General features: G+C 39.2%; 1 protein-coding gene and 1 long non-coding RNA gene across 3 annotated transcripts in view; one reads left to right on the forward strand and one right to left on the reverse strand.

Annotated features, from left to right (window-relative positions):
• LOC119127425 lies at positions 1–7,271 on the reverse strand. Its single transcript, XR_005098823.1, has 2 exons — positions 7,185–7,271; positions 1–104 (listed from the first exon to the last, which is right to left on the reverse strand). It is a non-coding gene; the product is annotated as an uncharacterized LOC119127425 (long non-coding RNA).
• A 1,453-nt stretch (positions 7,272–8,724) lies between these two features.
• The window catches only part of lmx1bb (LIM homeobox transcription factor 1, beta b), a 42,546-nt gene continuing 37,838 nt past the window's right edge, over positions 8,725–13,432 (forward strand). For both annotated transcript variants that reach the window (XR_005098741.1, XM_037258684.1), the window contains exons 1-4: positions 8,725–8,971; positions 9,084–9,143; positions 9,369–9,488; positions 9,690–9,876. Coding sequence is in view for 1 of the 2 variants with exons in the window: in XM_037258684.1 (XP_037114579.1) it covers positions 8,806–8,971; positions 9,084–9,143; positions 9,369–9,488; positions 9,690–9,876 (533 nt within the window). In the remaining variant the exon portion in view is untranslated. The remainder of the gene's footprint in view (positions 8,972–9,083; positions 9,144–9,368; positions 9,489–9,689; positions 9,877–13,432) is intronic.

Below are 13,432 nucleotides of genomic sequence, written 5' to 3' on the forward strand. Positions count from 1 at the left end.
TGTGCCCTGCGATTGGCTGTCAACCAGTTCGGGGTGTCCGCTGCCTGCTGCCCGATAACTGCTGGGATAGGCTCCAGCACGCCCACGACCCCCGTGGGGACAAGCTGTACAGAAAATGAATTTCCAAAAATGGTATTTTTTGGGAGGGAGGTATGTCATTTTAAAAGATGCGCATTTATAAGGAAGTGAAATATTATAAATATATTTCAATTTGGTAATTTTACTTGATTTTCAAGCAAGTTGAGGTACAAACTTGATCACTGAATGCATTGTAAAAGGTGGCATAGTATTTTGAAATTTGTTTAAAAAGCAATGAGCAGGTTCCATGCAACTATGTCCTCTTGTGGTTCTGAGCCCATACATGAGGACAAGAGAGTGAGCCCATGGGATACATATACATGTAAATGTTTTGACATGACTTCATGGGAATGTTGCTGATCTGGTTCAATCATTATCAGAGCCTTTCAGTTCATAAAAAATATTGATGTCAGAAATGAAGTGTTTAGGTTGAGAAGAATAATAATGTGCCAAATAACATCTCAAAGTCTCACTATTCACACAATAATGATGATATAAATATGTTATGATGCGCCCGGAGACAATCGCCTGAAAGCCATTTCTGTCATGAAGTTCCAGAAGACCCTTGCTTCTCTATTTACATTCTGACATCATCTAACGTGGTCGGCATGTCCCACAGAGACTCCAAGTGAGAGGTTAGCCGTGTGGTCGTTGCTCCGCCGCCACCTCAACAATCCTCCTGGCTGCACTCCAACGGGACATCAAATGTGAGGTTACATGAGTGATCTCCCAGAACGCGGATCCTCCTCCTCCCCAATGCAGCCCCCACACTCTCCCCTGCCATGCTGCGGCCACCACATGTGAGTCAAATTATTATAATTGAGCGAGGATGTAGTCGGGTGTGAGGTGATCTCTCTCTTCATCCCTCCCCGCATCCCCCTCGAAGATATTCTGTCAAATGACCAGCAAGCATCTTTTGCCCCGCCTCCGGCTCTTGTAACACAGAAATCAATTAACTCCTTTTAAGTCTGATCAAAGCGCTTGATCACCCTGCAGGTCTTTCCACAACCTGCAAGACAATTAGCCCTTTTTGCTCCTGTCCAGATCAAGCACCGTGCACATACTACAGTAGGACTGGTGTGGGCAGAAACAAACAGAAATGACCCTAATGAGGGACCGTTTCAATAGCCTTCCTCGACTGAACAGCCAAGTAGTTGGCAGAGGTCAAACAAAATATGCCTATGACCCTGGCATACATTTGATTGCATTAGGCACCAGACTTGTTGTGACAAAGCACAGCAAGACTGTGATATCAAACTGTTTGGACATGGGGGTGGGAGGTGCCAGTGTAGCTTTCGTCCATAGACAGGTGCACTGACCCTGTCCACCCTCGAAGGTGCCACTTGCATTTTATTTGACATTAATGGCGGGCCAGCATTTCTTAACAGGCACCTGGATGCAATAAAGGGCCAGCTCCTGAGCTCTGGCTGCCCAGAGGATTTCCCAGCAGCTCCCGCGGGACCTCTGGCTAGTTAAGATGTTTATTAAGCTGAAAGTGGTCCGGTGGGAAAACACAGCACTTCTGAGAGATTCGGGCCAGCAGTTTTCTTGTTAGTCAGAGCTCTCCCCTGAGAGTTGGGTTTCTTTTTCTTTCAAACCACGGAGGGAGGACAGGGTCAGTTCACAAGGCCACGAGGTTGACCGGCTGGTAACTAGGCGCATGAACCCAGGAAGGGAAAAATCCAAAGACATTCCTAAACTTAGAATGTTAGCTAAACACATCTCGGAGGTGCAGTCGTGTCAGCGCTGTGTCAAGTGAAATTTGGCAGCAGCCATAGCGAGATTGGAATTCGAGATTTGCTTCCTGTGTGTGGCGTTTTGTTCTCGAAATAAAATGGGGGGAGGGGGGTAAATGAGAATGATCACAATACAATTAGTAGCATTTTGTGTGTGGAGGCACTTGAAAAAAAATCATTCGAGTTTTATGGAAATAACTATATTCTCCTTGTAACTCCAAATTGTGTGATTTTCTGGGAAATTGTTGTATTTGTGTGTTTTGGCACGATTCATTGTCGTTGTGCAATGTTCCAATGTATGGATTTGTGTGCAAGAACATATTACTTACTCCTGTACTTCTGGAAAATATCCCAGTTTGAAGATACTGTCATACTGTGCATAAATTACATTTAGACATAGTCTACCCAATTTCTCTTAGATACATAGAGTAGCTATATTCCGTACCATATAGAAGTAATTTCATAAAAAATACTTATGGCTCAAAAAGTTGTTTGTGTCCAGATTATAGTGATGTTAGTTCTGCTTGGTGTTTGCCAGATCTTGACCTCAATAAGCTGTGTTGGACCTCTAGTTCAAAGCTCCAGTCTCTTGCCTGAGGCGCTCTACCCTAATAACTTCAGTTAGCCTTTTTTTTTTCTTTTTCGTTTTTTCCTCAATGCCATCGCCCTCACTCCACTCATAAGAATTTAAAAGGGAAATGGTGTGATTAAAATAGTCTTCCTATGTGTCAGGCTGAGCTCAACACATCTCTTCCCTTGTCCTTCTTTAATTTTTAACTTGAAGTCAGCCGAGCCGGTGGCGAGCACATTGTGAGCTGAGCGGCACTCAGCACCTGATGGGTTTTTAGTACTCTCTGCCCAATGTTCTGGACAGATTAGAAATGGCCTGATCCTGTGACAGATGCTGTCTGGATCTTCACCATCAGATACAAACAGCTGCGAAACATCTGGGAGGTTTCTACCTTCTTTAGACATAGTTGCATTTTTACGGACGCAAACACAACATGTATGCAACATGTCAAATTGTACTATTGTTAAAGTTCCCTATCAATTAATTTTGATTTTGTATTATTAAACCAAATGTGATATAAAATTATTTTCCGAATACAGTATAATGTGGAAATGTAGAATCAGAATTGCAAACTGTATTTGTCTATTATTGTGGGTTTAGTTTGTAGTAGAGGAACACTTTTTTTTATATAGCTAACTAGCTAGCTAATTTAATTCAACTTCATTTCTATTTTATTTATACACCGCCAAATCTCAACGCAATTTGTCTAAAGGCACTTAACATTTGGCGCAGTTCCAGAACTGCACCAAGTGAACCCCGAATGAGCAACAGAAGCAGACATCAGTGTGGGATGGCCATCTTCCTCACCCAGTTAACTTAAGGGGGAAAGTATTTTAAACACCGCTCACTTTTATGCAGTCTGGTTGAACATGAATTGGTTTTATTTCTCCAAAAGAATGTATGCATTGCAAATTAGCAGCATAGCAAAGGTCACATTTTTCGTCATTGGCATACTACATCCTAAAATCCTGCTCCTGACCCTCTGCAGTCTTAAATTTCTTCTACCATTTTTTTAAGTAAACAGTTGTTTTTTTGTGCAAAGAGATCTGCTAAATTTAAAATCAAAAGCTAAATTTCTCACAGTAGCCCATGCTGGTGTTCCATTGTTTTTACAATGTTTTCTCAAAGTCCTCAATGAGTACTGCCTTGCTTTGTTTTAGTGTGGTCCTTCCACTTAACACCTCATTGGTGCATATTGTTATAGAGAGATTTAAGATTCTTAAGGCACTCATCAACAGTCAGAGAAAATCAAATTTCACGTGGGTGCCTTGGAGGCATTTGGAGCCCAGGGGTCCATTTTATCTGAAATTATCCAGGTCTTTCCGTACGTGTTCAGATAGAGGCTTGTTTGGCTATCGTGTGTGTGCATGTGTGTACTTGTGGCATTGTGAAGGCATTATCAGCGGGGTACCATTTTATTGGAAAATGACTTGCTGCATGATAGCTGCAGCTGACAGTTCGGGACACAGAATTCCTGAAGCATACGGAGAAAACTGACTATCCCAGCGCATTAGGTTTTGTCACAGTTCCCGGATTGGTGAATTAATGATGTGTTCCCATGAAATTGGGCTCCCATTCACCTGATCTCACGCCATGAGACTTTTTTGTTGTTGAAAGCCTATGGATGAAGGCCTCGGGATCTCCCTATGCTTGAAGAAGGCATCAGAAACGCATGTGCTTCAGTGACTCCCGAAATTTTGTCAGATCTTGGTCAGGCATGCGTGACTGCTACGAAAGAGGTGGTGCACATGTCAAGGTGTTCCACTGACTTATGGATGAACATCCCAAAGATTGTATTGGTGGTTCAATTATTCTCAGTTCATTTAGGATTCTGAACCCGATAAATTTCATCACTTCGGGGGGGGGTTCACTTTATGTCAAAAAAAGCCCGGTGGTAAATACTGTGGTACAATAAACTTGAGGAGTGTTCCATAACTTTTCAAAAAATAATACAAAACCATGAGAAGCTTTTGAAACATTTATTTTGAAAAATCAATTAATTCGACCGATATAAGTATTTTAAATTTTGCCAGTTGTTATTTTTCAAAAGGCAATACTGTAATTGTTTAACAGAAAACAAAAGCATTTGAAGTATTATTTTTCACACTTTGCATGTCAAAATATCTTTATCATTGTGCCACAAATTAAACTTCATGATTTGCAACGTGTTTTCTTTTGCTGTTAATTAATTTTTTGATATACACCCCTCCGCGCCCTTTTTCCCTGAAAACTAACACGAATACATTTTAATGCCTTTAGAGTTTCCACGTTTTCATCTATGACAATTGGTATTTCTATTATCTCGATGTTTCTTTATCGTTATTGTATGTATGTATGTATGTATGTATGTATGTATGTATGTATGTATGTATGTATGTATGTATGTATGTATGTACGTACGTACGTATGTATGTATGTATGTATGTATATATGTTTTATAAAGACTGATAAAATGACTGACGACTTTAATTTAATGCACATTTATATGTATGGACCGTTTCATGTATCGTTGTCGTGTAACCTCAGAATGACTAATTATGAGCCATTTCAAACTGCAAGTGACTTATGATTTAAAGACCTATAAAACATTAGCATTATTGAACTCATTCATTCGTCCAACTACCTCCACAGAATTCATATTACGTCATATTTTATGTTTAGTTTTTTCTTTCTTTTTTCAATATTCCACCGTTTTGTCCTATTAAAAAATGCATGAATATTGAGGGGGAATCCGAAATAAACTAAATATTAAACTGACTATTCATACTGTGAGTATGAATTACGTTTGGCCTTGGTTCTATTCAGTATTTTAAGTTTTGAAAAAGATTGATCTGCCCAGACTTCACTTAAGATGTTTTACTGGTTGTGAAAGAGCTGTATAAATAAAGATGCACGGTATCGTATCGTATTGTAGTGTAATTGTAGCACTATGTTGTATTATTCATTTTTGCCCACCAGGAGGCAATGTTGTAATTAGGACACCAGGCAGGTTATTGGCTTCAAATAATGTTGTCAATTTAAATCCCGGTATTAAAGGAAGTCACTGTCATCAGACAAAATCTAGAAGCTTTATCATCAAGTTTGTTTAAAACGTTTATTTTTTTCAGTAAATTGGTGAGTCAAACAATAAAATACACAACACAATAGCTCATAACACTCAATATCTGTTTTTCTTTTTCACTGTATAGCATATCTTATTTTCCAACAAAAGCAATATTTAGTTATTTAATTAATGTTTGAATGCACTTTGCGACTATAATTAGACGATTATTCCTAATAAATAAGTTACAAGTTAAGATATATTACGCGCATGCAGGTTGGCCACATGCGATGTACGACCAACAATTACAATTATGATTATGATTATTTTTATTATTATTATTATTATTATTATTATTATTATTATTATTATTAATTTTTGCTGGAATCACATGCGAGCTCACTTGTCCAGAATTCTTATTGTCGGGCTATCTCGTCTCTCTACGTATGGCAAATCCCGTTAAATTCAGTTGATCATGAATAAATAGAGGTGTCTATTGGCAGTGATTTTGCCTAATCCGCAAGCGGGGAACATTTTTGAGCCTGTATCAGGGCAGTGAAGGCAGTTCTGGAGAATGAAAGCAGAACAGCGCGCATGATTGAGAGGGAGCACCGAGCTGCATGTTTTCTCTTGCCTTACGGCAAGCTATTTATTTTAAATAACTCTGTCAGCATGGTGATCAATTCAACCGCATTTGTGAATCCAAAATGTTCCTCCCCCAGTCAAAACCAGGTGAGAGGGAAGTGAAGATCCGACTGGCATGCATGCATGGGCCCAGTTTGGCAGAACGTCGTTGTGGTCTTATATGTTCCGTAAAATGGCTAAAATTGCACGTTCCGTGAGTTCCGCGAAAGACTGATCCAATTACAGCTGATTCGTCACCAATTGCGCCCTCCAATTGGAATCAGCGCTGATCAGCAACGAGATAAGAGCCGTGGAAACCTCCACAGTTCTTTCCTACACTGAGAAAATACTTTCCTTCAGGACCTATTTTAATAATTTCACAACAATATGCAAAAACAAATTAAATGCTGAATTTAGATGTCTGACCATTATAAAATATCTGCTTTTAATATGTTTAGTGCAATATGCCAAACGACTGAATGATGTCTGAGTGTTGTTACAAATACTGTCCTATATACTGTCACTAAATGAATAAATAAATAAATAAATAAATAAACCACCGTGATCTTTAATATCAGTACCTCAAATTCTTGCTCTACAATACAGGTTTAGATAATTGACTTGGTCCATTGTGGACCCCATGGCATTTGTCAAATTGTATTTAATTATTGGACTAAAGAAGCCATACACCTAAAAAATACCGTTACCCTACCTTACATTGCACGTTTTTAAATGTATTTTAACATGACCGTATTTTGTATATGTTTGACGTTTTCTGCACGTGCACGGTGCAGTGCATAGACTCTACAATAAAATTACGAATGTTGCTATTTATAAATAACAACATTCGTATTTTTATTGTGTATGCAATTGTTTCAATCGAATTGTTGACCGGCAATTTTTGGATGCGACATCTTCAGCAAAATGTTACACTTTAAAGCAAGCTTTTACACTACTCTTAAAACACTGCATGATCTGAAATTTGTATTTCACCGTCGGATTTAAAATAGCCTAATAATGAGAATAAAAGTCTCTAAAATCAGCATGCAGGTGCATGAATTTAAATGTTAAATATTCGTCTCATGCAGTTGTGCACTGCCTCTTCAAACTGTATTATACAAACTACATCTCTTACCTTCAGGCTGCACGCAACATAACTGTAGTTGTGGCTGCTTGCAGGGCGTTATGTTTCAACTTTAGCAAGAACTTCTAGTTGTGTTCCCACACCTGCTGGCACTGCTGCTACATGTTTTTTTCTTTTTTTTGTTTTAAGTGAGCGTGGGCTTGTCAAGCAGGGGCTCATTAAAACACGATTGATTTATTGAATTAATGATCCCATTTACACAAGCGACCTCCAGAGTTGAATGCCTGTGAGTATACGCAGCCTACATATGTGGGTGTTTTTCAAGTGTATTGATTAAAATATATTGATAATGCTCAGCTTCCAATGCTGTTCGATGGTACCATAATCTAATATAGTGAAAGGTTGGAATCAACCCCCTACTAAAGTGCTGGAAATAAGGGACTTGACGTTATGACTGTCAGGTGGCCCATGCAATTTTGGAGGCGCATCTGTGACAATCAATGAAATCAATAACGTTGCGCGTTCTTATTAAATTATTGCGCTATAGTCAAGTCTTTTCAGATTAGTCCTGCAATTCTTAATGTGAACAGCAGAGTGCGCGCCCACCAATCTGCTCCACTTTCTGACGTGGGCTGCAGGTCACAGCCTGGATGCTCTACAAAGGCCTCGAAAAACAAGATTTATTCACTCTACAGCTCCCTCACAAAGGCTTGTATTTAATTCACCGCTTTATCTGCATTCGTTTATTATTATTATTATTATTATTATTATTATTATTATTACTATTGTTATTATTATTATTATTATTAGTATTAGTATTAGTAGTAGTAGTAGTAGTAGCTGCAACATGCTTGCATTCTTTTCCACATCGTGATTTACTCATAAATAGGCTAGTATATAAAGTAATAAATGGTGTTTGCAAAGAAAAAAAAAAGTATAATAATCACAACCAGACCGCTAATTTTATTTTTATTTCGATACGTGCATTTTCCTTTCTATACACGGAAATCGATTATAATTAATTTGTGTTATTGTCGGAACACTGGCCTGCGTGTGCTTGGATTGTGTTCCTGGATTTAAAAAAAAACATACGTAAATTACGTAATTTTAAGACAATTCGCTGCATGTATTGCACTGTTATATTTAAAAAAAAGCATTCTAAACCAACGTGTAATAATATCTAACTATACAGAATGTTCTATGATGGCAAAAAAGAAGCTTTTTATGATTAAATGTTTTGATTTTTTTGTCCATATTATTATTATTATTATTGTTGTTGTTGTTGTTGTTGTTATTAGTAGTAGTAGCATTAGTGTTATGATTTAGACGTTGATGAATTTTGTAGGTCATCCTTGGCTCCATCTTCTGGTTATCACCTCTGATCACCAGGTGCATCCGCTAACAGGAGTGAGCAAATTGCAGTGGAAACAGTCCGCAAAAGACCTAAGAAACCATGTGATGCTCTCACACGCACGGCACGTACGCACGCGCGCCCTATAAGTATAAATTACACGCGAGGACATTTATGATTTTATATTTCATCACCCTAAAGTTTACTTGTTTTCTAGATTAAAAAAACCCCTTAAATTCTCGTTTTTGTTTAAGCGTGAGATAAGGTAATTGTACTATAGGCCTGTACGATCTATTATCGAGATGACCATTATTTTGTGCAATGTTATTGTTGTTGGCCTGCGTGGATTCACTGCACTGTGCTCCAATAGCATCCCAATTCCTGATGGGGAGTGAAAAAAGTGCAGCCATGCATGCACGAGTGGGAGGTTCCTCTCGCCTCAATCACGATGTGAGACTTGAACAGCAACACGAACACAAGCAAGCAAGTAAGCAAGCTCCTGCATGGGTTGGTGCCGGGACATCTCCACTCTGCTGTCTTTGGACCTCATTGTCTGCTCTTTTCTCCTTGGACGAACTCTGATTGGATCCTCAAATCAGCTCCGAAGCGCTCGGCTCTCGAAGAACACGTAAACGCGTCTTCTGTTCTGATTTTTACAGGTGACACCGAGCGCTTTTGTGCATTTATTTTCTATCTGTGACGTGTATACACTCACGACCATGGTGGATGTTTTATTGGTCTCTCAAAGTCGTGGTGGTGGTGGTGGTGGCGGCTCAACAGGTTCCGAACACGGCCGCTTTGTGACCGATCGGGTTGTCGGACTATTTTCTACCCTGACGGTGCCCGTTGTGTGTATCTGTGTGTTCTTATGGATCTTGCAACAGGTCCTGTGTCACTGGAACGACTTCCCGTGGGGGAACAATCCGAGACGTGCATCATGTTGGACGGCATAAAAATAGAAGAGCATCCGCTGCGATCGGGACAAGCGCTGGGTGTTATGCTCGGTGAGTCCGATCAAAAGAAAAAAAATATATACAAATGAGCAAAACATGTAACGCCAGTGAAAATGCAATTATAGTTTTAATTTGCGTTAATTGCATCCTGGGTGACTGAAACCGCGTTGGACTTTTTTTTTTCTTTTTCTTTTTTTAATTTAAAGACACGTGCAACTGGATGTTCCCACTAAAGTTTACTTTGGTTTCCAGGGACAGACTGTCACCACCAGGCCGTGTGTGAAGGCTGCCACCGTCCCATCTCAGACCGCTTTCTGATGAGGGTCAACGAGTCGTCGTGGCACGAGGAGTGTTTGCAGTGCACAGTGTGTCAACAGCCTCTCATCACCAGCTGCTACTTCAGAGAAAGGAAACTTTACTGCAAGCACGACTACCAACAGTAAGAACTGCTTTTTTGTTCCCTCTTCAATTGCTCCTCTTTTTGTATGAGCGCGTTTTGGTGATGCTTGGTGACAATTTGGCCTGCTTGTGAGTCATGTATTGAACGCATCATTCGGGAAATGCGCTAAACCACGTTTGACATTTTATTAGACCTAATCTAGAAATAATAATAATAAAAAAAGCAATTTATGCTGAGCAGTCTTAGAAATATACAAAACCTCTACAATTGCCGTCTTAGAAATATACAACACCTCTGCAATTGCGTAGGCCTGCTCTAAAACTCAGATGTATTTGAGACATTTAATTATTATTATTATTATTATTATTATTTTTATTATTATTATTATTATTATTAAAGTACAAAAAATGTCATCATCATACACCGGCCCAACACTATTCAGGAATCCTCAGTTTATTATTCTTTACGTTTCTAAGATCATGCAATTTACAATGAAAGAAAATCTTGCCTCTATAAAACCAGTATTTTGTATTTTAATTTACCTCTAAATATGTAGTGACATTTCAAGTCAGCAGTGTATAAGTTATTTTACGTTTGCATAAATGTGTGTGTTTTAATTACACTGAATTGTATTTCCTCATTTGTTTCAACATGCGCCAAATAAAAGATGCATGTGAGTCATTAAAATATTTAGAGTGCCGGTTATGACTATATCCACTTCCTAACACAAAGCATCATAATTAGACACGATAGAATGCATAACTTGATGATGTTCACCAATTACTGTTGGACTGAGAGATTCCCATTGAAAAAAAAAATTTAATTATACATTTGTGTAATTATAACTGAAGCCGCAGTGATTTGATGATTGATTTGATCATGTCTTTAGACAGCAAAGCAATTCTACCTTAAAGATAATTAAATACAGACTTTTTGTTACAATTACTATTTTAATGTGCTAGTGTGTGTGTGTGTGTGTGTGTGTGTGTGTGTGTGTGTGTGTGTGTGTGTGTGTGTGTCTATATATATATATATATATATATATATATATATATATATATATATATATATGTGTATGTACTTTATTTCGATTGCTGTTGTTACATTGATCACATAGCATTGGAGCAGATATTGCAGTTTAGCAACAGATTTAACAGTGCTTTTTGGGCCTTGACGACCCTGGGGTGCTCTATAGTTTCTCATTGCATGGAGCTTTTCATGCTTGTCATCAAATGTTCACCTTTTTGTCTGCGGTCTTTTTAACAAATCTACTTTCATTACTGGGACATGGTGGCTCCCTGCTAGACACCTTGCAAGCAACAAAGAGTTACATCCATTGCCGTGTGTGCCATTCAAGCAGCTTTGTCACAGTGTAGTTGCGGGATAACAATAGGGGGTAAAAATCATAGCAGTAACTATGGGATACCAGAGTCATGGCGTCAACGCTCAGAGGTGGTGGAAGCTGGGAGGGAAAGAGAGCGAGACAAGGATCTCTTCCTCAGTCCTCCTCCTTTTTTTAACCAAGGCCTATTTGTAGTTGTAGCGATGTGTTTCTAAAGATTGGAGCATTTTATACATTGGATCCTCCTCTTAAATGGTAACAACTCCCTTCGTCCTTGCGATCATTGTTGGGAATGGTGTCAGCTTGTGTGGCACATCAAATCAGAGCCGAGCCTGGCAGAACAACAACAACCCGCTGGGCGCCATCCTTCTCACATGCTGCTATTCAACACATCTTTTAATTCTTCATACACTTTTCAACCCCCTACTCCTCCATATTTATGGCCACAGCTAAGCGGAGGGTCCGGCCCGCATGTCACACACTCGCGTACAAAGACAGACAGTGTCCCCTTTTCCTGTTTATTCCACTTGCAGTGATGGGATATTTAAGGATGTAATTGGCACCTTTTTGACTTTTATGACACCCATTTAAGATGCATTTGTCAGCCCACAAACTGCCTGGGGCTGTGAGGAGAGCTCCTAGCGTTCTAGGTTCTCCTGCCTAATTACATTCCTACAGCAACTGATTCATGCTCCGTAATCAGCTCTCACCAACTATAATAAATCAAGGAATTGGCAAGCATTCTTTTTTTCACACCTTTGGTACAGCTGTAAGGGTAGACAGGGGAAAACAATTGTGTACCGTGTTATTAAAACTCCCACCAACACGGTTCAACCTGTCTTGCTCCATATAGTGCAATTATATAGTAACAAGATTGGATTTTATTATCCTTTTATCCCATATGTTTTTCTTTTTTTAACACCATGCCACTGACCCATGTTTATTGTTGCTGTGTTGACCTAAATTTAAGGAAATTGAAATTTATGTGAAGGTAAATTATGTTTGACCGTTTATTTTTTCATCAAAATTGGCAAATAGGATTTTAATGTACTTCAACAGAGCTAGTTTTTTTTTTTACATTTCCAAACAAGAAACACAACATAAAATATTATTTTGTGGTGAATGTGACCATGTTGAGAGCTTTCGGGTGGATGGCAGTCAGAGCCGTCGACAGCAACAAGCTTGAACGACACAGGCGCTGGAATTACACTACCCTGAGAGACTTTGTGTTTGTGCCCTGGTCTTCGCAGGTCAATCACGCATCATTAGAAATGAGATCATTTTCCTAGAGGGACCTTTCCTTTAACCATGCATCCATGTAGTGAGGCCATCAGTGGGCCGATGTATTGGGCAACACCCCTGTAATAGACTGCTTCGTTAGAAAGTGCCATGGGCTACATCTACAAATGTAACCCTCATCATACTACACCAAATAACTTAGAGCCAGCTATTCTGGATGTATTGAAATGCATAATTATATTTTACTATCAAACCGTTTTTTCTCTGTAGTGACCCTTGATGAAACAAGCCGAAAGTGGCAACAGCAACATTTATGAATGCCAGGCATTTTTTATACAAATGTAAGCCAAATTTCAAATCAGGTCATATGAGTATGAGGAGTAGATCAAAACAGCAGTGATGAAGCCATAAAAGTGGAGCTCCCAGAATCGGTCTCACCTCCCATGCATGCTGGACGATCCCCAAGTGTGCTGAGAGCTGCCTTTTTAGAACTGTTTGGAGTAGCCTCCTGTGAACTTGTTGTTTTTTAATTAGCTGAGCTTGTGACGCTGCAGCAGTGGTGCCGGATAGATGCTGACGGCTGGCTTTCTGTGTTCGCTGTTCCACTGTGTGTGTGCGCGTGTGTGTGTGTATTTCATTCAGTCCAGGGACACTCCCGTGCGGCCTGTGTACATACTATTGCCCATAGACCAAAAACTAAAGATAAAAAAATAAAATGATGCTCTTTGTGTTGTCTTCCCAGCAGGCTAGTTTCAAAGTTAATTAAAGACTGTCCTACGTTTTGCGATTAAAAACAACCAAGCATTTTTCCAAGTTGATCTTTGTTCCTTTGTGGAAGACCTTTTTTTCACATTTGATTTTTCATAATTTACTCTATAAAGGATACAATTTTATTTTTAAGCTCTGTTCTTGGGTAATGTTAGAAAAGCTAAGCTGCATAATATTGCTTCAGCTTGCTGGGATTTTTAATGCTCGGCGAGCAGCTAGCTCAAACTGACCCTGTTCCTCTTTAAG

Source organism: Syngnathus acus, chromosome 9 (assembly GCF_901709675.1).
Source record: "Syngnathus acus chromosome 9, fSynAcu1.2, whole genome shotgun sequence".
Lineage (NCBI taxonomy): Eukaryota > Metazoa > Chordata > Actinopteri > Syngnathiformes > Syngnathidae > Syngnathus > Syngnathus acus.